Genomic DNA, 27,136 nt, shown 5'->3' on the forward strand with positions numbered 1-27,136 from the left:
AAGTATCTACTGCCTGCAAAACAAAGGTTCAAAGTCTGTTCTTAAAGACAAATCAGAATCAACTAAAATTGTTATTAGCAGGTCAAATAATTTTATATGAAAACTGGAAATTTGTGAAGAATCTCTGACTGGTGGAACTCTATTCAAAATCCTACAAACACACTCATTTTGAACTCTGAACTGTAAATCCAGTTATGTGTCTAATGATGAACCCAAGCAAGAAGTCCTCCTACCTCTGTGGGTGTGTAGCTCCTTGCATTGTAACCCTGATGCAAAGACTCTTGTTGCTCTGGCTGCAGATGATGACTGATGGGATAAAAAGCTGATCCCTGGATTTGGTTTTGACAGTGAGAAAATGTCTGAGGTTTGGGCTGCCAGTTGTGGAATTGGTCCTTAAGCTGGATTTCTCGCTCTTGTTCTCTGATGCCAGAATGACTGTAACAGTCCTGAGGTGAGGCATGCTGAAAATGTTCAACTCTTTCCTTCTCAGCCTCTTTTTTTCTTTGCAGTTCCCTCTCTCGTTCCCTCTCTCTCTGCCTCATCCTCTCTTCTCGCTGAATCTCTTTCAGCCTTGCCCGTTCCATTTCTAGTTCTATCTCCTGTCTTTCTAGCTGTTGCTGCCTCTCCATCTCTCTCAACCTTTCCTCCCTTTCTCTCAGCTGTTCCCTCTCCATCTCTTTCTGTCTCTCCCTAATGGCACTGACAGACTGCCTCCTAAGTTCGACATTGTTTGGAGGATGGGCACTTTCTTCTTGTACTCCTTGGTAGGAGTATCTTCTTTGGGTGGAATTTTGCCCTGAATCTCCCGTCTGTTGCTCTTGATGCCGGTCTGGTTGGTTCTGCCTGTGGTTGGACCTTTTTGAGGTGTTTGACACAGGTACGCCTTTGGAAGTCTCCTCAAAAAACTTCATTCTATCCGCAAATGGAAGAATATCTGACTCCTCTATTCGAGAGCTCAAAGAGGAGCGACTGTAGGAGGAGCTGGATGAGGAAGTGAAGGCACAAACTCCATGACGAGACCCTGTTACACCCAATACCCTTTCACCCGAGTCTCCACACCTTCGATCTCCATCTGGTTCTGGTTGGAGCTTGTGTTCAGGCGTCCATCGCCAACGACGAGCCTTGCCAGCAGGAGCCGGTTCTTCAACAACTCTGATGCCGACACCAAAGCTGGGGACACCTGGTTCCAGAATCTGAACAGACCTGGATCGATTATTGCCCTGAGGGATGGATGTGGTCCGAGTCTGGGAGATGCCACGGTCTGGCTCTCTGGAGGTTTGTGATGTCTTGACCTGTGAAGAGGTTTGGGAATCTTGAGGGATTCCTGGTGTAGCAAAGGCAACTTTGGCAGATTTGTTCTGGACAGGCCTGTTTGGGTCTGTTCCATCTTCACAAAGGTCTGAACATTCCTCTTCCTGGACAGTTTCTCTGCTGCACAGCAGCCCTCCTGGACCATGACCCCTCTGAAGTTGCGCCTTTTTCCTCTGGATTTCGTTGCGGAGGTTGGTGGCAAATCGTTCACTGCGTCGACGGTTCCGCCGAATGTTTTTGGATGAGCTTGACTTCTTCGTGCTTTCCTCTCTCTCTGCCACTTCCTCATTTTTATCCCCAGTCATCCGCTTTTCTACAAGCATTTGCTCGTCCAGCAAGGTGTCCACACTGGCAGCTGCACTGAGTGGCTGAAAATCACTCTCTGCCATCTGATCAGAGTTCAGCCGTTCCCGGGTTGTTGATCCAGTGGGTTCACCTGGTACGCTTACAGAACGACCCCAAGGTGTATGATGATGAACTGGTGACAGAGACGTCCCATTTACACCCACAGCTTCCAGCCTCTCAACTGAAGCACCATCCTCACCTTCTCCCTCCAGGAAGACAGATCCTGGGGTCGAGCATCGACTACCTTCCAGCTTATGTGATGTGGGAAGGGTTGAGTCTTCCGTTGTGTGCTGAAGTGATGAAGCATGGGACCACTGGCTGCTGCAGGGCGATACAGAGCGATCAGAAGGGTGTGATGGGTTGAAAGGCTCCAGAGAAGAGTCATTGCTGTTGAACTGCAGTAGCTGAAGCTGAGTGGCGAGCAGCTTCTCGGGTGCACTGTGCCGGTGAAGGCTTGCTGAAGAGCAATTGGTCTGACAGTGGTCAACATGGGATTGCCCTTGAACCTCTGTGGAGGATTCAGAGGGTAAGGAAGCAGAAGCAGAGGGGGTGATGGGAACTATTGAGGTTGGAATCGAGTCAGAGAGGTGCTCTGATGGTGCCTCGGACTTAGAATAATTTTCAGAACTGCCATCACATTTAATATGTCTAAATTCATCAATTTGTCTTTGACTGAAGTGTGAGTGTGTTGAATCTGTTTTTAAGTTCTCGGTTTGGTCACCCTCTTCTGGTACAGGGAAACCATTTTGAATTCCAGAATCGGCATTCAGACAGGGCAGGTTTTCTTTACAACAAGAAGCATCTTCAACCGCAGATGATATGCAATGTTTGTTGACGTCATTAGTACGACTCCGGGTGGCCCTAAAGCTGTCCTTTCTTGTTGGAGGCTGAGGGGGGTTGTTCTCTCTCCCCACTTGAGATTCTCCATTTCTAACAATGTCCAAACCTCCTTCCCTCTGGTCGTGCTCATAACAGCACGATGACGGCCGCCCTTTTACCTCGGCGGGCCTCGTTTTAGGCCTGGTCAACGATCTGGACTTGTGCATAATTAGATGTGCCTCATGTGGGGCCTCACCCGGCGACCTCCCTAGAGTGGAAGCCTCACCAGGGTAACCTTGATATGCTGGGCCGAGGCTCTGGAGGAGGTTATCCATGGAAGAGGCCTCACCGGGCCTTAGAGGCACAGCAGCGTAGTCAGATGTGTTCGAACTGGCAGAGAAAGAGCTGTAGGCGGAGTCTCGCTTATTGTTGAAGAGGGTGGGGTCGACGGGGGAATTGTGGGAGTCGGAATATGGCTGTGTGGTGGGAGTTGGTGTGTCCAAGCTCTCCATAGATCCCAAGGAGCTGCTTCGGTCAGTGGAGGAGTACGGTCTGGGTAACTGAGACCACTGCATGGACAAGTCACTGCAGAGACAGGAAGATAAATGTCTTACTGATACATAAGAAAATTCAACATGAGAAACAGGTCACGCAGCTTCAATTTATCTAAAGCTTTGAGTAGTTCTAACTGCTTTAAAAAATGTCAAATAGTCACTAATATTTTTACTAAACGCAGTGCCTTGCAAAAGTATTCCCAACATTTGGTCACTGTTTCCAATTTTATATATATATATATATATATATATATATATATATATATATATATATATATATATATAAAAAGTGAAAACATGAATTCCTGCAATTGAATTTAACAATCATTCAATATTTTTTTATAATGAATAATAAACATTGACGTTTGTTGTGACATACCACATTGTGACAAAGGGGTATGAATAGTTCTGCTAGGCACTGTTTTCCCTAAAGGCAGGATTTATATGGTTTCTTCAGGAACACTATGGTGTCAGTTCAGGACAAAAAAGTAATAATGTTTTCATGAACTACACTGAAGGAGTTATCCTTAAATTTCAAACATGCAGGGCATATTTTCCTTGCATATATCGTTTCAACTCTGCATCTGGAGAATGTGTTTCCTATTAGAGCGGGGCTGAAGATCCACGGCAGCCCCATGTGTTTTTAAAGCCCCTATGAGAAAGACTCTTTAGGCGAAGAAGGATTTCCTCCTCATCAACTCCCAACACCACAAGTACCAATCTTGAAGCAATCTCTTGATTCCTCCCATCTTCTTTCCACCTTTCTCTGTCATTCTTTTCTTCCGCCATTAGATTGTTCCCATCTCATCTCCTTTATATCACAGGTTAAATGGCACTGAAACATCGGCTTAACAAACAGCTTCCTTTTACTCTTTTGATGATTACTGACTGCAATGCAAACATTTTATAAGAGAACTTCTTCATGGTTTAACTCTCAAAAAAGATTCTGTAAAGGCAACAAACGGCTCAGTTGTACAGCCTGTACAAGCACTTCTCAGACTTACAAGTGTGATGCAGTGAAAGATTTTCCCTCATGCTTGCCAAGGTAGCTTAAATGGATTGGGTCTGCAATGGCCAAAATCCATTTGGCCAGAAATAAGTGTGACCAAGCGAGGGATGAAAATGCTCCAGAAGTTCCCTGTAAACGCAAGACTAAGTCGAGTTGCTGGAACCAAACCAAGATTCAGCCATCACCCTTACAAAATATGAGTCATTGTTTATGGTCTGTTGATCTGAATAAATTTGAATATTTTTATTATTAACTAGCTACATACTGGGAAAAAAGATTATATTTGACCACTACAGCAATGCAGACAAGTGCTGAAAAATAGCCTCCAATGTTCAAGTTTAACTTAACCTGGACCATTTCCCAATGATGGATACGTGTTGAGGGAAAACAGCTAACAGATCTTTTCCAGGGCAAACAGCAATGCAATAAATGTCACTTATACTTAATAATCAATGTAATTCTCAGCGGAGCTGTCTTTCACTCAATTTTAACCTCATGGAATTGACTTGTGACATCAATAAACCTTCAACCAAACATGTTTTTCTCAACCCACTGTGCAATTGTAGTTTCACATCTTTGTGAGGAGATTATTTCCTGATGAAATCCATAAAAGACATTTTGGCAAAAGGAGTTTGTATTGGCTCTTAAAGTTAGCTGGGGCAGGTGGGAGGCATGCAGTTTTCCCCAGCCTTGGTTCAAATGGTTTGAATTGATTTTGTGAAAAACCCCCACAAGGCCTAGATACATTTTATTGTGGTGTTTCTTTTTTTTTCCAGTAAAGAAGAACAGAGTGATCCCTCACCCTTTTGTAATTCTTTGGTGTCTTATTCATACAATGGCCAAAGTTTCCAGGGAGACAGAGGAGGGGAAAACAGAGACAGAAAGCTCTAACGAGCTTTGATCTCAAACAAGTATTGAGGTCTAACCAGTAGATGACCTCTAAGAAGTCTCTGTGGTATTTATGATTCGCATTTCATGGTTGAAAAATCTCACCAGCTGCAAAATACTCCAACCTGGTAGAACTTTGTGTGAACACAGTCTTGTGTTTTATTGTGTTATGAAGGTTACTAAAGGAATTCCCCATTTGTCTTTAGGGAGGATCAGTTGTTTCTTTTTGTTTTTTAGATTCTAATCATGCACTTTTTGCTACCAGATGAAGTCCCAGTGAGTTTTTGGCTTCTCTGGTGATACGCATGGCTGGATTTTAAAAAATTCAAACAGCTGACTTTTCTTAAAGAAAAATGGGGAAATTCCATTATTGTACCATTACACACAGCTGTTTGAGAGTTCACAGCAGTTGGTGGGGTAAGGGAACCCAGCATCATCGCTGGGACCTTCTAAAACATATCAAAATTGTACAAATGCCAAATTATTTGTCTGTTTTGAAAGTAACTTTCTAAAGCATTGATAAATTTGCCAATGTCTTGTAACAACACATTTTATTTGGGACCATTTATTTCAACCTATTTCTGTCCAAAATTTAAAAATTAAACAGTAATAATCTGATAACTTATACCCGATGAACCCAAGTGCAAATGTAAAAAAATAAAAAAAACCTTTCTGAAAAGTTAACTGCATCCCAAGCCACTGACCACATGGCTTCAAAACATTTTAATAGTTGTGACCTGATTAACTGCTCATATATACCAAAGTGCTACTTTTTGGATGGTTGTCCAAAAAGTTGACTAAGTTGATTTTAATTTGTGTTAAACAATTTTTTTTTAAAAACTAAAGCAAGCTGAAGTAGAGAAAACCTTGAGGCTGGACCAGCAGTCAGCAACACTCAACAACCTTTACAATCTAAAAAAAATTGGTCTTGAACAGCAATATATATTTGAGTCTTAGGAAAAGAGAAATGTATCAATTATCAATATATGTCATATATATGTTTATCATACAAATATTCATCAGTAAAACAATGCAAGTTGAGACATTTTAACAAAGATGACAAACATAATTTGCAGCCTACTATAAAATCATTTCAGTAAGTACGTTTCTCAAAACGTGCTTCAAACATATTCCTTGTTAGATCACTTAAGTTTCATTTCATCTTCAATTCACTGACATTCTGATAAATGACGAGCTAAAAATAGCCTTTCATATTGTCATTTGGCTCATTTCTGCAAAATCATTTCTGCTCAGTCACTGCAATCCTTGGAGAAGGGCTGAATAGCTTCATTTGGTTCTGGAGCTGCAGACTGCTTGACCCATTACTATTTCAGTAAATGTTAGTGTCTCTGGGGGAGTAACAAAACCAAACAGAAGGTGGCATATACAATAGGTGGGAGAGAGGCGCCATGGACAATAACTAGTATGAAGGTATGCCGAGACTTTAAAATTCAAGTTTAAAAACTACAGACATTTTTGTCCTACCGTTCCTGCAGCTTAAGGTCTTTTTCATGAAACACCAGAGAACATATTAGAGTTTTCTCTTCATAGAGTAATGCAGAGCTCCCCCTCGCCTACCTGTTGCTGCTCTTCCTCATAAATCCAGAAACGACCAACTTGTCACTCTTGATGTAACCCTGTTTTAAAACTACAATTGGTGAAGACGAAGAACACGAAACCTTTTCTTAAATTTGTAAAGGACTATGGACGAAAAATACTGAGTGTGGGAAAGAAAGCTACATTATCTGCATGGGAAAACATTTCTTGGGAAGGAAGTGAGCAATGAATGAGTGGAGAGGAGGCGGCTGTATAGATTTGACCTGGTTGACAGAGAGAGGAAACTAGAATATAAGGTCAGAACTGGACAGGAAATGACAGTCACTTCTGCCCAATCAGAGACCAATCTGGGACATGTGAGGGCTGTCGCAGAGATACACCCAGGGATCGTGTAAGGTCGCTGGATTAATCCTCAGTGTGTCAGCTAAACACACCAACAGCAATTTTTATTAGCTGATCAGAATGGTGAGAACAGATAAACTTCCTTCCTTCAGGCCTCATATTGTGTCGGTGCTTGGATAAAAACACAAGTTGCACATTACAAACCCATTCACACTGTACAGATTGTCCTCTCTCTTCAGACAAACAGAGTTTACTGGATGTCTTCCTCTCTTTGTCCATGTGTTCCGGGAGTCACATGCCATTGTCCAGAGTTATGCCAGGAGCTGCCTCCTCATGTGTGTGTGTACTTGTCTAGCTATCCTATTTAGGACAGTTTCTGGCATATTTACTAACCTTCTAAGAACCGCTGGTTCTTATGGGGACAATCAGACCTGATATGGTGCACCCCCTTGATTAGACTTAGGGGTTAGGTCTAGAGGCATGGTGTGAATTAGATTTTGGTTAAGGGAAGGGTTAGGAATATATTAATAATGGTTTGGGTTACACATAAATGTAGATTCTTAAATAAATGGTAGTTAATATGCCACCCTGGGTGAGGGGCCTTAATAAAAAGTTGAATTTGGATCAAAGTAAGGAGTTAAATTCTAGCCACTGTGGTGGTTCTGGTACTAAAAATTGTTCTGAATCTTTTTCAACTCAATGGAATCTGTTTCCTTAGATAAACACTTTTAAAAGTACTTTAAATAATTAACTGAGGTAAATGTACTGTTTGATCATAAGGATCAGTTGGAATGTATGACTAAATTGAATAAATTTCTTTTGAAAAGTACATCGAGACGAAATTTTTTTATTGGCAGTATATAAATAGAACTGAATTGAATTAATACCAGGTCCTATTGTGGACAGAAATACAAACGTGTGTGTGTGTGTGTTCTTGTTTATGTAGCATAATCAGGACCTGACATTTTCCGACCTTATGAAGACCTATAGGCATTATGGGGACCAAAGCCGAAATCAAATATGACAGACCCTTTTTAAGGATGTGTGTTAGTTTTAGAGGCTTGGTGTGAATTATATTTTTGTTAAGAGTGATTTAGGAATATATTGGCAAAGGTTAGTGTAAGTCTTATGATTAGGCAGCCATTACTTAACTTAATGGAAATCAATGCAAAGTCCGAATATGGGTAAAAATCCAAACCTGTGTGTGTGCGTACAGAAACTGTAGGAATGAAAGGCCAACACAGACACACAAACACACACACACAGATGTACTGGTTCTAATCCTCGTGGGACTATTAAATCTAATAGCAGTGCATTATATCACTGATTCTTATCATAAGGAGAACAGTACAAACCTCTTACATAGCATGCAGCTGACAAACAAGGACAGTGCAGCTATTTTTATTGTGAGTCAATATGTAGACGCCGCAGACTTCCTCTTTCTTTCTAACAGATTACAGTTTACCTCGGTGAGATCATACAGACACACAAAGGGTCTTGTATCTACATCACATGGTTGATTTTAGTTCAACCTGAACGGACAATACAGTCCTCCAAGCCTGCTGTGTTACAGGAACAAAAATATATCCATTATACTCGACACTGAGGTCATGAAGGTTGTCAGCTGCCTAGCTCCTCAATTATTTAACAATGTTATTGTTTTAGTTAAAAATGTCAGATGTTTCTAAGCTGTAGCCAGTTTGTTTCTTGCGTCAGTTCAAAAAGTAGCTAAATCTTATTGACTTTTGGGTAAAACATAAGCTACAGACACAGCATTTGGCTAATTTAACAACTTTATTAAAGGCATAAATATGTCCAGCATATAACAAATAACTGATATGCTTGTTCATGACTTGGCTTCTTAATGATGTTTTCCTGTTGTGCTACTTGTTATTTAGCTACTTAAAGCAAACTACACTCCTGGGGATGAATACAGAAACTGAAACGTGTGTGTAACCTCCACAAACAATGCAAGAAGGGCTTTGGATGGATCCATAAGTTTCAATTTCATATAAAGTCAAAACTTTATATGAAGTCCCAACTTCATATGAAGTCTTCTGAGAGCGATGTGATTGGCTATCACTTTAGGATGTTTGAATAGGAGCCGAAAATAGATCAATGCTTCCTGCGTGGGCTGTGTTGACTATAAAATGCAGTGATGTCACCTGTTTCCTGACAATTGTTGGTTTTTCGAGATTGAACCAGTCACAGAGAACAAAAAAATCCCCGACACTGCCTTGCAGCATGAAAAAAAATCTGATGGGAGTCACAGGAAGGCAAAGAGTGACTCAAGTGGACAGGATGACACACTGTGTAAATAAAAACTGCTGACAAGAGTAATACGTTAGACTATGTGAGAAATCTAAGTTTATCAATTCAAGCTTATTTAAGAATGATATGGTATTTTGTATTTTTATCTTTTTATTATCTTTTTATTATCTTTTATGTTCTTTGATAATCATTATTCTTTTTATTATCTTTTTATTATCTTTTATTTTATTATTCATTATGGTTTGATCTTTATTTGTCTGATAAAACTTATTCTGCTCAGAATTAGTATGCAAATTGAACATGCTGCATCTTCATGCAGATCACGTGAACAGGGCGTGCTTGGCTCTGGTTGACTTGGGTTGGGCTCTGATTGGTCTGCTGGTTCGCGCTCTCGGCCCATGATTGGCTCATGGTCGGAGAGCGGCTACCTCTGATTGGATGGCTCGCCTGCAAGGATGGAGATGGCCACTCCCCCTTTCCACGCAAGCATCCCTTTGTTTAAGAGATAAAATATGAAAAAGCCCGCGGTTTTAGTCAGAGTCTGCTGTGGATCGCGTTCGAATGCCCAGCTACGTTGATGCTACTGCTTGTCTCTAGGCCGAAGGCTCTCCGGCCAAGTTTCATGAGGTAAGCGCTGGTAACTTGAATGAATCGAGCATCACGTGTTTAGTCATAGAGTGTTTTGTACTGTATTCTGTGGGGAATAAATCGAGCATATTTGTTCTAGCAGTAACAGTGTTTGATGCATGTTATTCTGCTGTAATCTGTGGGGAAATAAATCGAGCACATTTAATTCTAGCAGGAACAGCGTTTGGTTTCGTTATTGCCGCCGATCTCCTTCGACCCTGATTTAAAATTTCATAAAACATTTTGGCGTCACGATTACAGGATTTTAAAGGAGACTGCGGCAAATATGTTTAACATGTTTAAGAGAAAGAATAAAAATAAGAGTAAGTATGACGTTGGGAAGAAAGTTGAAATAATCCCTGGCTGGGATCAGCCTCACCAGGATGTAGCGCAGTGTTTGCGCGAGGGGGGAGGGCGACCCGAGCCGTGGGGAGATGCGCTGCGGGAAGCCGAGCCGCTGGAGTTGTTAGCTGTTTTGCAAAGCATCGAGGTGGAGGCCAAAAGCCCTGTTGCTGGATTGCAAAGGCGTATGTGGGCTTGTGTAACCGCTTGGAAAAAGCAGCATGAGATTAATAAAGAAGCACAGGCGCAGCAGCTGAAAGATAGACAGGCCTTAGCCGATGCATTAGCTGCAGAATCGTCACATAAGCAACACGTGCAGCTGTTAAATAACCGGTTACAGCAAATGACTGAGTTAGCTGAGAGAACTGTGGTTCAGGTAGCTGCACTGAAGAAGCAACAGAAACTTAGAAGGAAGCCCCGGCAGCCTTCGCCAAAAAATGTTCGTGCGTTTGTTGCTGGTTTAACTGCAGAATGGGACCCAGAGAAATGGGATGGAAATATTTCGGGAGATGAAACAGATTACATTTGGGAGGAGGGGGAAGATGCTTGTGGGGGAACACCGAACACCCCCCTTCGCCCTCGGCTGGACCTGAAACCTGTTCGTCGCAGGAGGCAGGAGCAACGACACCTGCCGGATGTGCGACAACAGCGCAGGGACAATGCGGGGCAGCTGGTAGTTGATGCTCAGGGAAATCCAGTGTATGACATGGTGGCGGCTCCTCAGCCTGATCCCATTTACCGTACCATTGTGGAAGATTACACACAGGAAGAAGTCTCACATTTAACGCGCAGACTGCGGCAGCAGAATGGGGAGCCGACAGATTTGTGGTTAGCACGGATGCTGGATAAAGGGGCTTCACAAGTGGAAATAGATGCAGTTGATGGGATGTCCTTTGCAGGATTGTCAACAGAGGGAGCAATAAACTCTAATTATCGCCAAGAGGTAAGACAAATGCCAGATGCAGCATCATTGTTCGTGGTGTGGGCGGCCGCGATACAAAACCAATACGCCGCGTTTACTGATTGGCCAGAAATCACTGGAGCTTGGATAACGTTAAGAGAATGTACACAGCGTTTGACTCGGTTGTGTGTGAGAGATGCGTTGGTAGTGGGCATGGCTGATCAATATCAAAGCTTAGCAGTTCCGAAAGCCGTGCGGGATCAGCTAATTCGTACTGCACCCCCCCATTACCGAGCAGCAATGCTAACTGTGATGCTAGGCGATCCAGGTGCTTCCATGTCTGACATTAAAAATCGTATAGGGGAGTTAGGAGCCCTGGGGAATTGGGAGGAGCCACGAAGAAGGGATGACCATCAGCAAGGATCCCGTAGCCCACACAGGGATAGGCTAAGACAAGGACCGTCCAGATCTGCGTACTGGAGAGCACTGATCCAGACAGGGGTCTCTCCCTCTGAAATAGATGGACTTCCCACAGAGGAATTAAAGAAGAAATGCCATAAAAAAGGATTGAAGGTAAGTTGCACAAGATATTCTGAATTTCCAGGACTGCATACTTTGGCACAAAGTCTCCGCGACGTCGTCCAGGAGTCCATGAGCGAAGCACGTGGATCTGAGTCGGTAGGACAAATACAGTCGGTTGGGCCCTTTAAGAAAAAGATCATCGCTGAAATCTCGGATCAAGAATCAGGATCATCTGAAGAAGGGGAAATACACCTGCGGACTGTTAAAAAGAAAAAGAAGGGCAAAAAAGGTAGGAATAAGGATAGGAGACATTCAGCCCTGTATCCTGACCTTGATGAAAGGGCAGAACTTCCTATCAGAGCTACCCCAGGCTCCGCAGGGTTGGACTTGAGAATACTGGAACCCATGACCCTAATACCTAATCAGGTTCAAGTTGTAAAAACAGGGCTCGGGTTACATATTCTACCGCGGTCAGGATTGTCCTTAAAAGGATTGACCATTCAGGCTGGGGTTATTGACAGTGATTATCAGGGAGAATTGGGTGTGGTGTGTCGCCACCAAGGCGAAAGTCCCCTGGTATTACAAAAAGGAGACAAGATTGCACAATTGCTACTGCAACCGTGTGACATGTCAGAAGTTCAGGAAATCTCTCCACCCACTGAGATAACAGTAAGGAGAAAAGGGGGCTTTGGTTCCACAGATAAACCTGGGGCAAAGGTTTGGGTGAGACAGGAAAATGGTCCACCAGAAGCCGCATAAATCATTGCCCAAGGCAACGATGCAACTGTATATATTTAGGAGAAGAGAAGTGGTTGAATGTGCCTGTGTCAAAATGTTATTTAAAAGAAAACTAATCAGTATTTTTCTATTTTGTGTTATAGCAGTGCTAATTGTCATTTCAGCTCCATACTCCTGTGACGCCGGCGGTGACGACGTCCGCCATCATGGGAGGCGCCGAGGAGGATGTACCGGCTGCGAAGTCATCGTGTGCCGTGCCTTGGTCGCCATGGTACTGCTGACAATGTCCCGCTTCGCTCTCGAGTTAAGATTCGACTGTGGTGGGAAAGCAGTACCCATGACCGGAGCCAGGATTCAAGGTCACCCATGCCTATTGTCACCAAAGGATGTACATTACGGATTCAATCGCGTGACCGATGTGTCAGTATCATTCTGACACCGACAGACGACTCATGTGCACGGAGAGGACGTGAGTGGTATGACAAAATTTTAGGTGGAGCTGGAACACTGATGGGAGTATCCAATGCGGTGGATAACGAGGTTACCCGCACGATGCTGTCCAACACCGGACAACATGCAGCTAGAGCTGTTCACCAAATAGGGGTCTGGATGCCATCGACAGTTATGACTCAGGAAGAAGCAGCGAAGATCTTCCAGCAACAACTGACATGGGACCTAAGTATGTGGAATGCCACATCCGAGGTGTTGAGAAACATCTCACAAGCTTTAAAATGGATGAAAACAATACATGCCCACATACAAAGAGAACGACTTGCGTATATATTAGACGAGTAAAAAGGTCTTTGGTTCATAGAATTTATAACACAGCCTTAAGATGAAAGTTACTTTGCGAATTCGGGATAAAAGACTAAAGTGATTATCAAAGACCAAGGGGTGGAATGATATGGTATTTTGTATTTTTATCTTTTTATTATCTTTTTATTATCTTTTATGTTCTTTGATAATCATTATTCTTTTTATTATCTTTTTATTATCTTTTATTTTATTATTCATTATGGTTTGATCTTTATTTGTCTGATAAAACTTATTCTGCTCAGAATTAGTATGCAAATTGAACATGCTGCATCTTCATGCAGATCACGTGAACAGGGCGTGCTTGGCTCTGGTTGACTTGGGTTGGGCTCTGATTGGTCTGCTGGTTCGCGCTCTCGGCCCATGATTGGCTCATGGTCGGAGAGCGGCTACCTCTGATTGGATGGCTCGCCTGCAAGGATGGAGATGGCCACTCCCCCTTTCCACGCAAGCATCCCTTTGTTTAAGAGATAAAATATGAAAAAGCCCGCGGTTTTAGTCAGAGTCTGCTGTGGATCGCGTTCGAATGCCCAGCTACGTTGATGCTACTGCTTGTCTCTAGGCCGAAGGCTCTCCGGCCAAGTTTCATGAGGTAAGCGCTGGTAACTTGAATGAATCGAGCATCACGTGTTTAGTCATAGAGTGTTTTGTACTGTATTCTGTGGGGAATAAATCGAGCATATTTGTTCTAGCAGTAACAGTGTTTGATGCATGTTATTCTGCTGTAATCTGTGGGGAAATAAATCGAGCACATTTAATTCTAGCAGGAACAGCGTTTGGTTTCGTTATTGCCGCCGATCTCCTTCGACCCTGATTTAAAATTTCATAAAACAAAGAAATACCACAAAAGATCACAATTTTGTGTTTGTAGCCTTTTTTAACAGAAAATATCAAACTACACCTGGAATAAAAGCCTTAATATGTCACCCGTTGCATCAAACAAAATAGACACTTCTTAGCTTGATCTGAATGTACAATAAGCATAGAATAGAATTTAATCCCATATCAATATAAATAAAATAAATAAATACTACTGGTGTGGTCCTGCCCGTCTCTATGTAATGAAATGCTGCTATCACATACTGCCAAATGTTCTCAAGTCAGTATCAAATTATTAGATATAACACAAAGTATCTGTGTTTTGTTCACCATTTTTTCCCGCTTTTATTTCCATTTCATAGTAAAAAAGAACCACAAAGATCTTTGCTTAAAACAGACATTGGAGTCCTCTTTCTTTAACTTAGAACAAATGTTTTCAGAGAAAGACTGAAGCATCTCTAGTTGCTTTTCAGCTACAAGAACCCAAACGTTTCTCCTCTATTCGTTATAGAGCTCTGATATACAACTTTTCAGATTTTCTGTACTGAAAAGCTCCAAAAGGCTTCAGTCAAATGTTGCTCTAAAAGTTACTGTATCAAGTAAAACCTAGAATTCAATCATTTTACTGGTTATTGGTAAATGTGAGGTCAGTCCATCTGTTGTGTCTCACCTGTTGTCGGTTGTGTGCCAGGGTAGGGTGTAGGAGCCGGAGTGGAGCTGCATGGCAGACGGAGGCGGAGGAGGGGGGAGCGGAGGGGAGTTGGTAGGAGGGGGCCGGGGGGTCAGGAGCGGAGGAGACGGAGGAGGGGGCAGGGGCAGTGGCTCCGACAGCTTGGCCAAGTGCCAGGAGTGAGGCCTGATGAGAGGAACGCTGCGTCTGCGTGAACGAGAGAGGAAGACCCAGGTCAGGATTTATTCCCAAAAGAATATTCACAGTTTAAGATTTCAAATTAAGCCAGTAAATTACAATTAACACAAGCTGAGGAATTCGGCAAAATGTGTTTTTGGACGTGGTTTCCTTAGAAGCTGTTTTGACTTTCCCCCCGCGCTGCCATAAAACGCTCATCTCACATGAGCAGTAAGTTCTCCAGTTAGAGCCGAGGCCAGGCATTCCACCGTATCCCAAAATATTCCCTAATTCCTTTATACAGACTTCCGATCTCACACGCTGGCCAGATTCAACTGAACCCCCCACAGAGAAAGTGTGAATTTAAGAAAAAAGAAACAAAGAACAAAAAAATAGTAAAATAAAAAAAGGGGGTCCGGGAATGGGACCAGAACAGTATCGATGTATGACCACTGGAGTCTGAAAGAAAGCTCATATCTTTTAAACCAACACACTGTCAGGAATGCTGCTGCTGGATGGAAGGAGCTAGAAAACCTGCTGAGTTGACAGCTAAGGTTGGATAAGGTTTAGCTTTGGAAACACGAGGTCTGTCTATAAATACAGCTGCTGCAAAGCACAACGGATTTGAAAGGTAAAATCATTACTCTTCTAGCTGAAAATGAGTAAAATTGATAGGCAAGAAATCAAGAAAAATCTCCCTTTATTCTGTTAGAAAAGGCGAAATGTAAAGACTTGATATATAGATGGATGGACGGGTTGATGGATACGACTTTTGGGGAAAGAGACAGAAATTGAAGTCTAGGAATATAAAATATAAAATTAAGTTAACACTATTATTTGGACATATGTCAAGAAGATTTGTACTTTGAAAAAAATAGAGCTGGGTGACCTAAAGTTGAATTCCCAGCACCAGCCCAGAATGAGATATATGGTTCCTAAACCAGAAAGTGCAAAATCCGTAAAATGACACTATTCTGGGTATTTCACAGAAGCACTTGGAGGTACAATTAAGGAAGAAGAATGCAGACCCTGGCACCATGAGGGAGAGGAAAAGACCGTTTTTGAGTATTATTGTTTATGATAAAGCAAGAGCAGGAGACCCACTTCCAAAATAAACACTGTAGTTTCCTGGTTCTGGCTCCTTAAGACGGATTTCTATCTGATTGTTCAACTTTGCTGACAATGTCCTTGAGTTATCCCCTGAGAAAGTTTATGTCAAGCCCGCATATGTGCTTCTATCCGTTTGTTTGTGTGGGAACTATCTGAAGTCCAGCTAGACAAAATGCCATTATTAAGCGCACCACAAGTATTAGCGAAATGCCACTTCAGTGCCACTTCCTGTTTCATTAAGTTTAACTTTCAGAGATTTACGACCAAGAAAAAAACAAAACAAGCGACGTTTAACAGAGAATTTGATAACTGAGGGGGTGGGAATAGAAAAATGACAGACAAATATCCCAAAATGCAAGTTGTTTTTTACTGTGTTGCCAGGGAGAAATAATGTGTTTATTTTAAAACCAGATAACTTATCCTTTTCTCCAAAAGCAAAGTGATCCCGAGGCTGGATCAGAGATGATGTGAAGATTAAAACTCTGAAATCTACAACAGAGGGTTGTATTTTTTTTTTCTCGTTTTTACCGTGTTAACTTAGTAATTTCAGACTATCAGTAAAACATTTTAGCAGAAGAATGTGTGGGAAAAGCCTTGCAGCATGTATGCATCTATTCTGTCCGGAAACATGATTTGTAACATGTCAGAGCTAAGTGAGACTCTTAGAAATCCTAACCACACTAAAGTTTTTTTTTTGGGGTTTCTTGACAGTTTAATGGCTTTGAATACATCAAGAAATACGCAGCTATTAAAATATTTTAAAACTGCTTCAGATAAAAGTACAAGTTAATAATTACAAGTAAATCACACATACCAGAATTGCCATAACACTCCACATAGATAGTGAGTTGCTGGACAAGAAGAATAATATGGCGGACAAGAGGAACTTCCAGAACTTACAAAGGGGAACCTTCTCACGAAAGTCTGTGAAATGCTGAGCAGCTATGTGCACTTCTTTTATGTTTTAGCTATGTTGTATTTTATAAAGTTGGGTCTTATGTATGTAATCAAGTTTTTCTTCCATCAATTTTCTAAGTATATCAGTAGACATGTATGAATGTAGCCAACAGGAGAGCTAGCTAGATAGCATTTTCCATTTCTGAAGTGGTGATACTGCTTCTGAGTAACAGAGTTAGAAAAACTAACTCTAGGACTAAACCCTGACCTATCTCAACCTAAGTTCGCAGCCTCACTAAAAGGGAAGAACCACTTTTGTCAGGTGCTGTGGGGTGAGGTCGAGGGACACTGCAGCAAATCAAAACATTGTGAGCACTATGCTTAAGGACCGTTTAATGGCTATTTAAAAGTGCGGTTCTCCATTAGTCAAATTTAAATACAAAATCAGTTTCCATCGAATCCATAATCGTTATTTCTGACAGGTGATGTACCAGTCTGAAATTCAAAAATCCACTCCCCGGAGTAAATTTTGTTACTGTGTGTAGAAGAGTAAAAGTTAGTTGGTTTTCAGGTATTTAGAGGTACTTAAAAATGTAATTTAGTGGGATCACAAAAGATGTAATGTAGCAAACAGAAAAGTTTATTTCAGTGGATGCTGGTCATTTTGTAGATTTGCAGTTTTGATCTTCCACAACAGATCTTTTCAGTTATGAACTGGAGATGACTCCAACATCAGTTTATAGGATGTCTCGGCAGACTGGCAAATGTGAGTGTATTAAAGCGAAGTTGCTCCAAAGTTATTGTTTTGAGTCTTTAACCTCTCTGTCCTGGAAATGTAGGAAATGTTTTGGAAATCTCAGTGTGACCGTATCTGGCTCCAATCTCTTGGGAGATAAATGACAGGTCAAAACTTTACAAAAACCAAATATCAAAAATCTCAAATCTCCAATGCTGCCTCTCTATTTTTGTTTTTTATAAATATAAATACATACAGGTCTCGAGGTCTGAGGGAATCTTGAATTTAACCAAATAAAGTTTTAGAATGACTTCTGCTTTCTTCTCTCTGACACTTTAACCTACTGGGTAACCTGTTGCTGCTTGAAACAACAACCAAAGAGGAATCACATGAAGTCTATTTTGAGTCCACTAAGCTACAGTTTGTCAGATAAGAGTAAATCTTTAATCTGAACATAGAGATAGTGTCTTATCCCACCACTTCTGTTGGCGTCTTTTTGTAAAGAAACCAAGAAATTCGTCAAAGTTAACAGAACTTTCTTTTTCTAAATATCCTTACAGGATTCTTGCGCAGCATTTGAGCATCTTGAACTGAAAATCTAGTTAAAGAGGGAGATACTGACAACTAACATCAAAATCAGTGAACAACAAAGATCAGAATTCAAGGGGGGGAAAAGCTCTGACTCTGAATGGGCCTTTATGAAAAGATTTGGAATGTGGCATTTAATGGCCAGAAACAGCAACAGCTGACTGAAACCGCAAAGGTCACAGCGCATAATCAGAGTCACACATGAAGCCTCACCAAAGCACTGAGCAAATGCCAGACAGTCGGGAAGATCTGAGCTCTGACAGAAGCTGCTGCAAAGCGAGACGAAACGCGGACTTTGGCTAAGGTGAGTTTGTCTATGAGAATGAGGCAAACCTCAAATGCACACCTTCATTTTCTGTGTTCAGATCCTTCACAGATTGAGTTGTAGAGCAGATGTAGTTTTCAAAACCTACCTGACAGCACAGGTATCCACTGCTAAAATGATCCAAGCTCAGCCCTCGGGATCCCAGACAAGCCGAGTTCAAGTTCAGATTGTGCGCTGTCTGCTCTAACGTCTCAAACTTCTTCCACTCAGAAGGACTCTGCTCATATTCATCAACCGGAATCCTCTTCCCTGTCCCTCAAGCCAGTTGAGGTCTGATGAGAATTGGGATGTCATGCAAACGAGTGACACCTCAACGCCTAAGAGCTGACGTGAAGTAGTCAGCTTCTGACCAAGAGGGAAAAACCAACTGATGATCCTCACATCCCCTCTCCCTCCTTCTCCTCTTTTCCTCCTCTGCTCCTGTCGCTGGAAGACAAAACATGGCTATGTCTCCCAACTGGACTCGGCATATCTCTCTCTCTCTCTCTCTCTCCCATCCCATTCCTTCCCTGCCTCTCTCTCGCTCCCCCCCCCCTCCTCTACACCAGGATGTGCGAGTCCGTCAGAGAGGAAGCCTTGTGGCGGACAGATAAAGCGCTGGACAGCCCGCTAAAATAATACCAACAGTTCCACACTGTTATTGTTTGACAGGAGGGGAAAAAATGCAGAGGTACTTCCTCCTTGGACGTGAGTGCGTCGGCGTCCGCGTGTGTTTGTGGAGCATGAAAAAGAGGTCTGAAAGAAATAAAGAAAGCAGAGACTTTTTGAACAGATGGGGGGGGGGGGGTAGACGGGGCCAGATTTTCTCCAACCCCCCGCTTTGGCAGAAACACGAGAAAACAAAATGTGGTGAAAGACGGGGAATGTAAGAGAGGATGGGAGGTCTGCAGGGGAGTATGAAAAAAAAAACTGCTCAATAATTATAGGCCAACACAATGAGTGGGGGTGATGGATGAACAGAAGACCTTATCCCTGTTTTTATCGCTCGGACGCATTTCTTTTACATACAGAAATATAATGAAAGCTGTATGACTTAGACTGCTGCGTTTTGTGCTACTGATAAGTAGCCAGTTAAACTTTGTGCAACAGCGTCAGTCTTAAAAGGCAACACAGCTGCAGTTTAGGGAGTTGCCATGCCAAAGAGTAGACAAAGGACAATTTGGAGAAACACCAATCTACAACAATCTATGGAAAGTGCTACAGCATTCGCTAACTGCACCGGGTTCATCTGGATAAAACCCTGATGTCATTGGCATACATTAGACGGCTTGACTACAATCTGATCAGCTTCCCTAACTTAGCTGGAGAAAAGCTTAACCCATAGTGGGAACAAGTTGTTATGGCTTCTTGCAACAACAGCTTTTCAATGAAGACAAGATTAAAGGAATACATTCCTAATTGCTGTCCCATCTCCCGAATTAGGGTCATAATTCATAGAAAAAACTGAGATTTGTTATTTTTTCTTGCCTACCTGGTGTGAGGGTTCTTACATCTTGCACTTGACACACCACTCAAGTCCAACTTTTATCCTGATTGCTGACCAAGAACTGCAGTAACTGGTCAAAATATGAAGTGGGCGGGGCTACTGTGCTGACATACGCTGCAGCTAGAGGGATCTTCTAAGGTAGTGTAGGTTCAGGTCTAATTTCTGGCACATATCATGTATAGCAATCAGCCGGAGGATTAGACCTAACCTCCTCCAATTTGCTGTATGTCGTCATGCCAGCTAAACAACACTGATTAATCAAAGCGTCCATGGTCTCTGAAGCTGACCTGTGGCATCAAGGACAAGGACAAAAACATACACTGGAAAATGGGGCCAGTGGTAATAAAAGTTTATTTTACAGGCCCATCTTGAGGCACCAAGCAAACAAAACTTTTTACAGCTTTTCTGCAAGTTTCACCAACTCAAATTTGATACTTTTTAGGACCGTTTTCGATGAAATGTAAGACCTATATTTCTATAGAAATGTACAAACTTCGTTCAGCCAACTGGCGATAGATTTACACTTTGTCATGATCAATACAAAAGAGCTGGCTGGAAAAGGTATGTTAAAAGCTAGTTAGCAGTAGCCACAACCAACTTGATTGCAATGAAGATGTTGGCATGTGACTCAAACTTTAGCCTTAAAGAAAAATAATGCAAGAAAAAAAAAACTGAATATGCGAGATGTAATTGTCCTGCCAAGACCTGTGATTAAAATATTTAATATTTAAACCTTAGTTTTCAAATAATTCAAGACATTTTATGGCCTTAAATTTAGATACATAAATTTAAGACTTTTTCAGGATGGATGGACATAAATATAATTGGGTACTTTGGGAAAATGTACAGATTGGCAGTGCTGCAAGTCTATATGACAATTGCAATACATATTCTTTAGTAAAAGCTAATGCCAGATTCTTCACATAATGTTTAAGTAAATAAAAAAACAGCAAAGAGCACCATGTAAATATTGTCTAAATTCATGGGACTATGTCATGCTATGTAAAGATTGAAATTAAATGTCTATTTGTGTGAAACCTATTCACACGTACAGAAAAGGAGGATTATAACTACATAGTAGAGATGTGCCGATCAGGTTTTTTCCTGCCGATACCGATCACCCATGAGGGCCGATCACCGATACCGATCACATAATTATTATTTATTTATTTTTTATCATAAACCCTACCGGTTACATTATGTGGAAAAAGGAACCATGAATTCACCTTAATTTAGACAAAAACTTGTTTTTAATAACTTTGTCCAAGAAGAAAACTAAACAAAACAGGCATTGTGAAAATTGTACTGCTATTGATAATACTACCTTTAACAGAATGATAACATATGAAGGCTCTGAAGAGGCTAAATAATACAAAGAGCCAAAATAAAACCTCTCAACATTGCCAAGAAGTTCAAGTATAAAACTTAACATTCAAAGGCAAAAACAGGTTCCATTACAATAAACAATCCAGAGTTACTGAATGAAAACTTCCTGATAGCATGGCGGCTAGCTGGTTACTGCTAGCTCTGAGTGGCTGTTTCTGACTGAGCGGAGTAATTATGCAGATCAGGGAGGAGATCGATTATTTTTTCAGAGATTATCTGTCTCATGTTAGGACGGCGAAAGTTTTAATACGTATGTAAAATTTATCTTTTAAGTTAGATGCTGCAGCTTTAAGCAGAGGTTTGGTGTGAGAGTCACTACCAGGTGGAGCAGAAGCATCGCTCCGTCTGTCAAATATTACTACCTGTAGCGTAGCAGCGGTTCAACAGCGAGAGCAGAACCAGCGTCTTACATCGCAGCTCGAAGACTTAAATAATTTTCCAGGTTATTTGTTTAGCTTTCTGACCGTCATGCTAATCCGGGTGAGTGTTTGTAGCTGTGCGCTGCTTTACCTGCTATCTGATCCTCCATATGTCTTTTTTACTGCAGTGAGCCTCGATGTAGCCAAACTCCGTCAAGTATGGCATTGTTTTTATGTCGTATTAGCTTCGTTGTGTTGATGCATTTTGACCTGCTTCACCCCACGTGCTTTAATTTTCCGCCGCAACACGCAAACTTCCCCATTCACTCAGTGCGATATAGTTCCACATCGCTTAGGATTTGTTGCTGCGCGTTTGCGCAGAGTGAAGGAAAGAGGAGACCAGCTGCACAGGCAGGCTGCGAAATGAGATGCAGGTGATCGGTATCGGCAACAAGAGCCAATGATCGCCGATCACCGATCATGCACTTTTTCACGGAAATCGGCCCGATTATGATCGGTGACCGATCGATCGGCACACCTCTACTACATAGTTATCCAATTTTTGGTTATTTTCTCAGTTGAATATTCACAGTTTAACTCTGAATTAGGGAAGAAAATTCATGGCTCTTTAAAGCCTGACTTCTAAGATGAGCCCAGTATGTTATCTTCTGCTGTCACTTGTGTAACAACAGAAACAGCTTGTTAGACCACCACTCTCACGTCTAAGAGACTCCCAAGAGGGTGGTCACAAAGTCCACAAAGTCAGGTTAGCATGTAGGTATGAAGTGGTAATTTCACAAAGGTCTAAAGGCAACATCTCATTGCTAGTTACCACAGCTCACAATAATTTGATCCAAGTATTTCCTGTGTTCATCCATCAAAGTTTCAGGATAAACGGGGTTGACACATCTTCCGAGAATGATGATGTTAACAGAGAAGCCTGAGAAATCAGCCACCACCCCTGACACAAAAACTTTTGTAAGGGCCGCAACTGATTTGATCTCCGTGTGTGAAGCTTTTCAGGTTTCAACTCTTTGCCCGGACTGGAACCATGTTGAACAAACATCAGCAGGTGTGAGTCGCTGATATCGACGGTGTTAAAGTTTAACCAACCCCTTAACAGCAGACACTTCCAAACACAAGTCCCTCAGTGGGCTTCAAAGATTTCCGGGACACATTCCATAGACATGTGTCCATGTTGTGCACATGGATGTGAGGAGATTCTTGGAATTCCAAGTCTTCTCCCTAAAAAGGTGAAAGGTTAACTATGCCAGAGAGCCCAAAGAACCTAACCTTCTCCCCTCTACCCCCCCTGGCCACCTGATTAGAATCTATTTGTTTGCTTTATGGGTCTCCCATTCGTATATGTGCGCATATCAGCATGCAATCAGACCTCCTTCTGTTTGCCTTGTAGCCCCTTGAACTCCTAATGATGGATGTCTGGATGACAAACGTACTTGAGGACATATCTTTACTACACAGAGGACCTCATACAATCCTGTTTGCTACAACCAAGGGTCAAATACACACAGACATCTTACATACCAGGTAATCAGTACAGTGAGACTAGGCCCATAGAGGGGGTCGATGGCAGGAAGGGTGAAGTCCAGTTTAGCCTCTGCAGCACAATGAGCTGTTTGTTACTGCTAAGTCCCCAGACTATCAGAGAGTGTGTGTATGTGTATGTGTGTGTGTCTCTAATCAGCGGTCCCTCCCTACTTATGAAAGGAAAGACATTTTCAAGTGATTTTTTTTTTCCAGCATCAGTTTGGTTCGCATCAGCTGCATAGATGTAGGAAGGTGACAGATGCAGTGACAATGCAAATTCTGCATGCTAATGATATATAGAGCCTGTTTCTGCAGGTTATGACGGCTCTAAAGTTTTCTAGATATTGGCATATTCTAGTTTCTGAGAGGAACATCAAATGGTAAACACCTACAATAAACTGCATTATTACTTTCTCACTCAACATACAGTACACTCACAAAGCCACTTTATGCATGTATGATTTATGAAGAGCTTTATTTATTCTCAGCCTTATAAAATGGTCAATGTGAGTTAAATGAATTTAAATGGTGCAATTCAAGTAAGTAATTGCTGAAGCAGGTGAAGGTCCTGAATTCAAATTTACTCAGATAAATACAAGTAAAACCATAACATTTATTGCAAAATGTATTCGTCTACCTTCGCATGCATTTAAGCTGACATGATATCCAGTTTTCAATCCACAGCACACCCTTAAGTTTTTTCTCAATAGACTTTCTACAAGATTCAGCAGTGTGTTCAAAGGATTTTCTTTTTACCAGTTTTTCCTGGAGTGTATTTGTGAGCTTGGACAGTGATGTTGATTAACTCTGTTAATTCACCTTAAAAATATTGAGGTAAGGAGTCTTTGCAGGATAGTCAAGCTTTTTCAAACCAAACTTTTTAATTTATGTTTTTATGGACATTGCTTTGTGAACTGGTGAACACTAATGTCAGAGTCGGAAGGGAACCATCATTCCCTTTTAGACGAGTCTGACGAATCAGCATCAGTCCTATTCAGGTCCATTTGTCAGGTGTTCAAACCCTCAAAACACCAGACATCCCTGGATGACTTTTACCAGTAGGACAATCACCATGATCATCATCATCATCATCATCATCATCATCATCATCATCATTTCGCTGAAAAAAAAAAATTTAGAATGAGATTTTCTTTGGTTGGTATATCTTGTTGAGATGTACCCTTTAAAAATACATTGATAAGCACATTTTATACTCACTAACTTTTCATTGGATTAAGTGTACACTTCAACTTTGAAAGAAGTAGCAAAACTATAAGAAATACATTTTCAAGCAACAGAAAAAGAGTTGAAACAAGTATACAGGTGCTGGTCATAAAATTAGAATATTGTGATAAAGTTCATTATTTTCCATAATGTCATGATAAAAATTAAATTGTCATATATTTTAGATTCATTGCACACCAACTGAAATATTTCAGGTCTTTTATTGTTTTAATTTTGATGATTTTGGCAAACAGCTCATGAAAACCCAAAATCCCTCTCTCAAAAAATTAGAATATTATGAAAAGGTTCTCTGAACGAGCAATAAAAATAATCATCTGAATCAACAAAGTAACTCTAAACACCTGAAAAAGATTCCTGAGGCCTTTAAAAACTCCCAGCCTGGTTCATTACTCAAAACCGCAATCATGGGTCAGACTGCTGACCTGACTGCTGTCCAGAAGGCCATCACTGACATCCTCAAGCAAGAGGGTGAGAAACGGAAAGAAATTTCTGAACGAATCGGCTGTTTGCAGAGTGTTATATCAAGGCACCTCAGTGGGAAGTCAGTAGGAAGGAAAAAGTGTGGCAGAAAACGCTGCACAACGAGAAGAGGTGACCGGACCCTGAGGAAGATTGTGGAGAAGGGCCGATTCCAGACCTTGGGGGAAGCAGTGGACTGAGTCTGGAGTAGAAACATCCATAGCCACTGTGCACAGGCGTGCAGTCTGACCCATGATTGCGGTTTTGAGTAACGAACCAGGCTGGGAGTTTTTAAAGGCCTCAGGAATCTTTTTCAGGTGTTTAGAGTTACTTTGTTGATTCAGATGATTATTTTTATTGCTCGTTCAGAGAACCTTTTCATAATATTCTAATTTTTTGAGACAGGGATTTTGGGTTTTCATGAGCCGTTTGCCAAAATCATCAAAATTAAAACATTTTAGCCTGAAATATTTCAGTTGGTGTGCAATGAATCTAAAATATATGACAATTTAATTTTTATCATGGCTAAAATCCAATTAAGAGGCTAAACTCCATCACTGCCTCCTCATACACTTCAGCTGAAGTTTTAAGAGAGCCAGGTCTTGAAACATCCCATGACAATTGTTTGAGCTCAGCTTTCAAACAAACTCCTGTAGCTGCTGATGGACTGAGCCTTAAACCTTAAAGAACTGGAGGAAACGACCAACACGAATGTTACGATCTCAGCTGACGGCAGCCAACATTTTGATTCATGTCTTCACCTCCAAACGGAGTTTTAGGAATTTATTTTGGGGCGTGAGACGGCACTGTCTGCTTGTTAATGCCTCTGCTCTGTTCGTGTGTGTGTGTTGGGGGGACAGCGGTGTCATGTATCTCGGAGTCGCAGCTTAATGGGCCAGTTAATAAAAACCAGGCCTCAGGAGACAGCTCAACTGTAGGAGACCACACGCAGACGAAGAGGAGACACTCACTCCATTACTTCAACTGCAGAAGTAACAATCATTGTTAATGCCAATTTAAGCTGTGAAATACATGCAGCTTAAATACAAAAGTGTCTATTTGCTAACAGAAATACCAAAGTAAATCTGTAAATATTTGATAAATGATTAATGAAAGAAACGGTTCCTGTAGGTTTAACGATCAGTGGCCGGTTTTGACATGAACCATACAGGCAGATGCACAGGGCAGCAACAGAAGAGGGAGGGACACTAGCACAACCTTTTAAAACATCACTCGTCTACACCCTGAATAAGTTTTATGTTGCTTTTTATGAATATGTAGACACCCCAAAGCTCAGATTATACTGATGAAAGGACCATGTGAAAGCTAGTTGTTGAATTGAATTAAATTTAATAAAAAAAATATCATCCAAGAATGTTCAAAGAGTCGTCGTGTGATGCTGTGGGCAGAAAGGATTTTGAGTAGCGGTCGGTTTTTCAATGAATCTTCAGAGGCCTTTTGACTGATGACACTGTGAAACGGTCTCATGGCTATCAAGACATGCTAACAGCTCAATATTCAGGCAGCAGAGACGACACTGTGCAGTAAACATGGATCTGCAGTCGTAGTCCAGGTATTATTTGGGATTTTTTTTCAGTTGTTCCTGGTTCTAAAAATAACCCACATTGTTCCTACAGTAACAGATCCTTAAAACTGTCTGACTATAAAAATGTAAGAGCAAAAATGACTTTAGGCTACCATCAGAATACCAATATGTTAGCTTAGGTTTCCTTTTCTGTATTTTAACATAAACTAATTTTCTCACCAGAAATCAATCGGAAGACATTTTTGTCATTTTCCATATAATGATGAGAATGAAGTTCAGATACACATTTTTCAATAAAAAAAAAAAAATCGTTCCATATCTATTTTGGATTATTTTTTTCCCCCCCAAACCAAAAATAAATAAATAAAATAAAATAGAAAGCAGCTCCAACAGACCAGTTACTGGAGCCAAAATGTTTTTAATTCAGTATTGCTGACGGCCCTGAGTCATTCAGTCTGACGTAGCTGGTGTGCGTTACCCTTTCATGGGTTCCCTCAGTGTATTATTGGCTTTTTTATTGTAGATTTTTTCAATCACCAGTAACGGTGAGAGCAAAGACAGAGTACAAAGTCTTTTTGGTGAAACAGTTGGAAACATAATGGTAACGTAGTATGGTCAGTATGTGACCACAGGAGGTCTGGTGTCACTTTTTTATTCACCACAACTCTGTAACCTCTGCCCGCCTTTATCAGTCTACATGCTGACAACTTCAATGAATAAAATGACAAGTTATTTATTTTAAATCT

General features: G+C 41.3%; 1 protein-coding gene across 2 annotated transcripts in view; it reads right to left on the minus strand.

The window, feature by feature from the left end:
* Nucleotides 1–27,136, minus strand: part of shroom4 (shroom family member 4) — a 77,078-nt gene that overhangs the window by 13,042 nt on the left and 36,900 nt on the right. The window contains exons 1-3 of one of the 2 annotated variants that reach the window (XM_014981641.2): nucleotides 18,450–18,808; nucleotides 14,529–14,735; nucleotides 234–3,060 (exon numbers count right to left, since the gene is read on the minus strand). In XM_014981641.2, coding sequence (XP_014837127.2) covers nucleotides 234–3,060; nucleotides 14,529–14,581 — 2,880 coding nt within the window. In that variant the 5' untranslated portion in view covers nucleotides 14,582–14,735; nucleotides 18,450–18,808. Of the gene's footprint in view, nucleotides 1–233; nucleotides 3,061–14,528; nucleotides 14,736–18,449; nucleotides 18,809–27,136 lie in introns of those variants that run through there. The other variant, XM_014981640.2, reaches the window with a different exon arrangement.

This window comes from Poecilia mexicana, unplaced genomic scaffold, assembly GCF_051168715.1.
Source record: "Poecilia mexicana isolate PSO_F unplaced genomic scaffold, ASM5116871v1 scaffold_18, whole genome shotgun sequence".
NCBI classification, from domain to species: domain Eukaryota; kingdom Metazoa; phylum Chordata; class Actinopteri; order Cyprinodontiformes; family Poeciliidae; genus Poecilia; species Poecilia mexicana.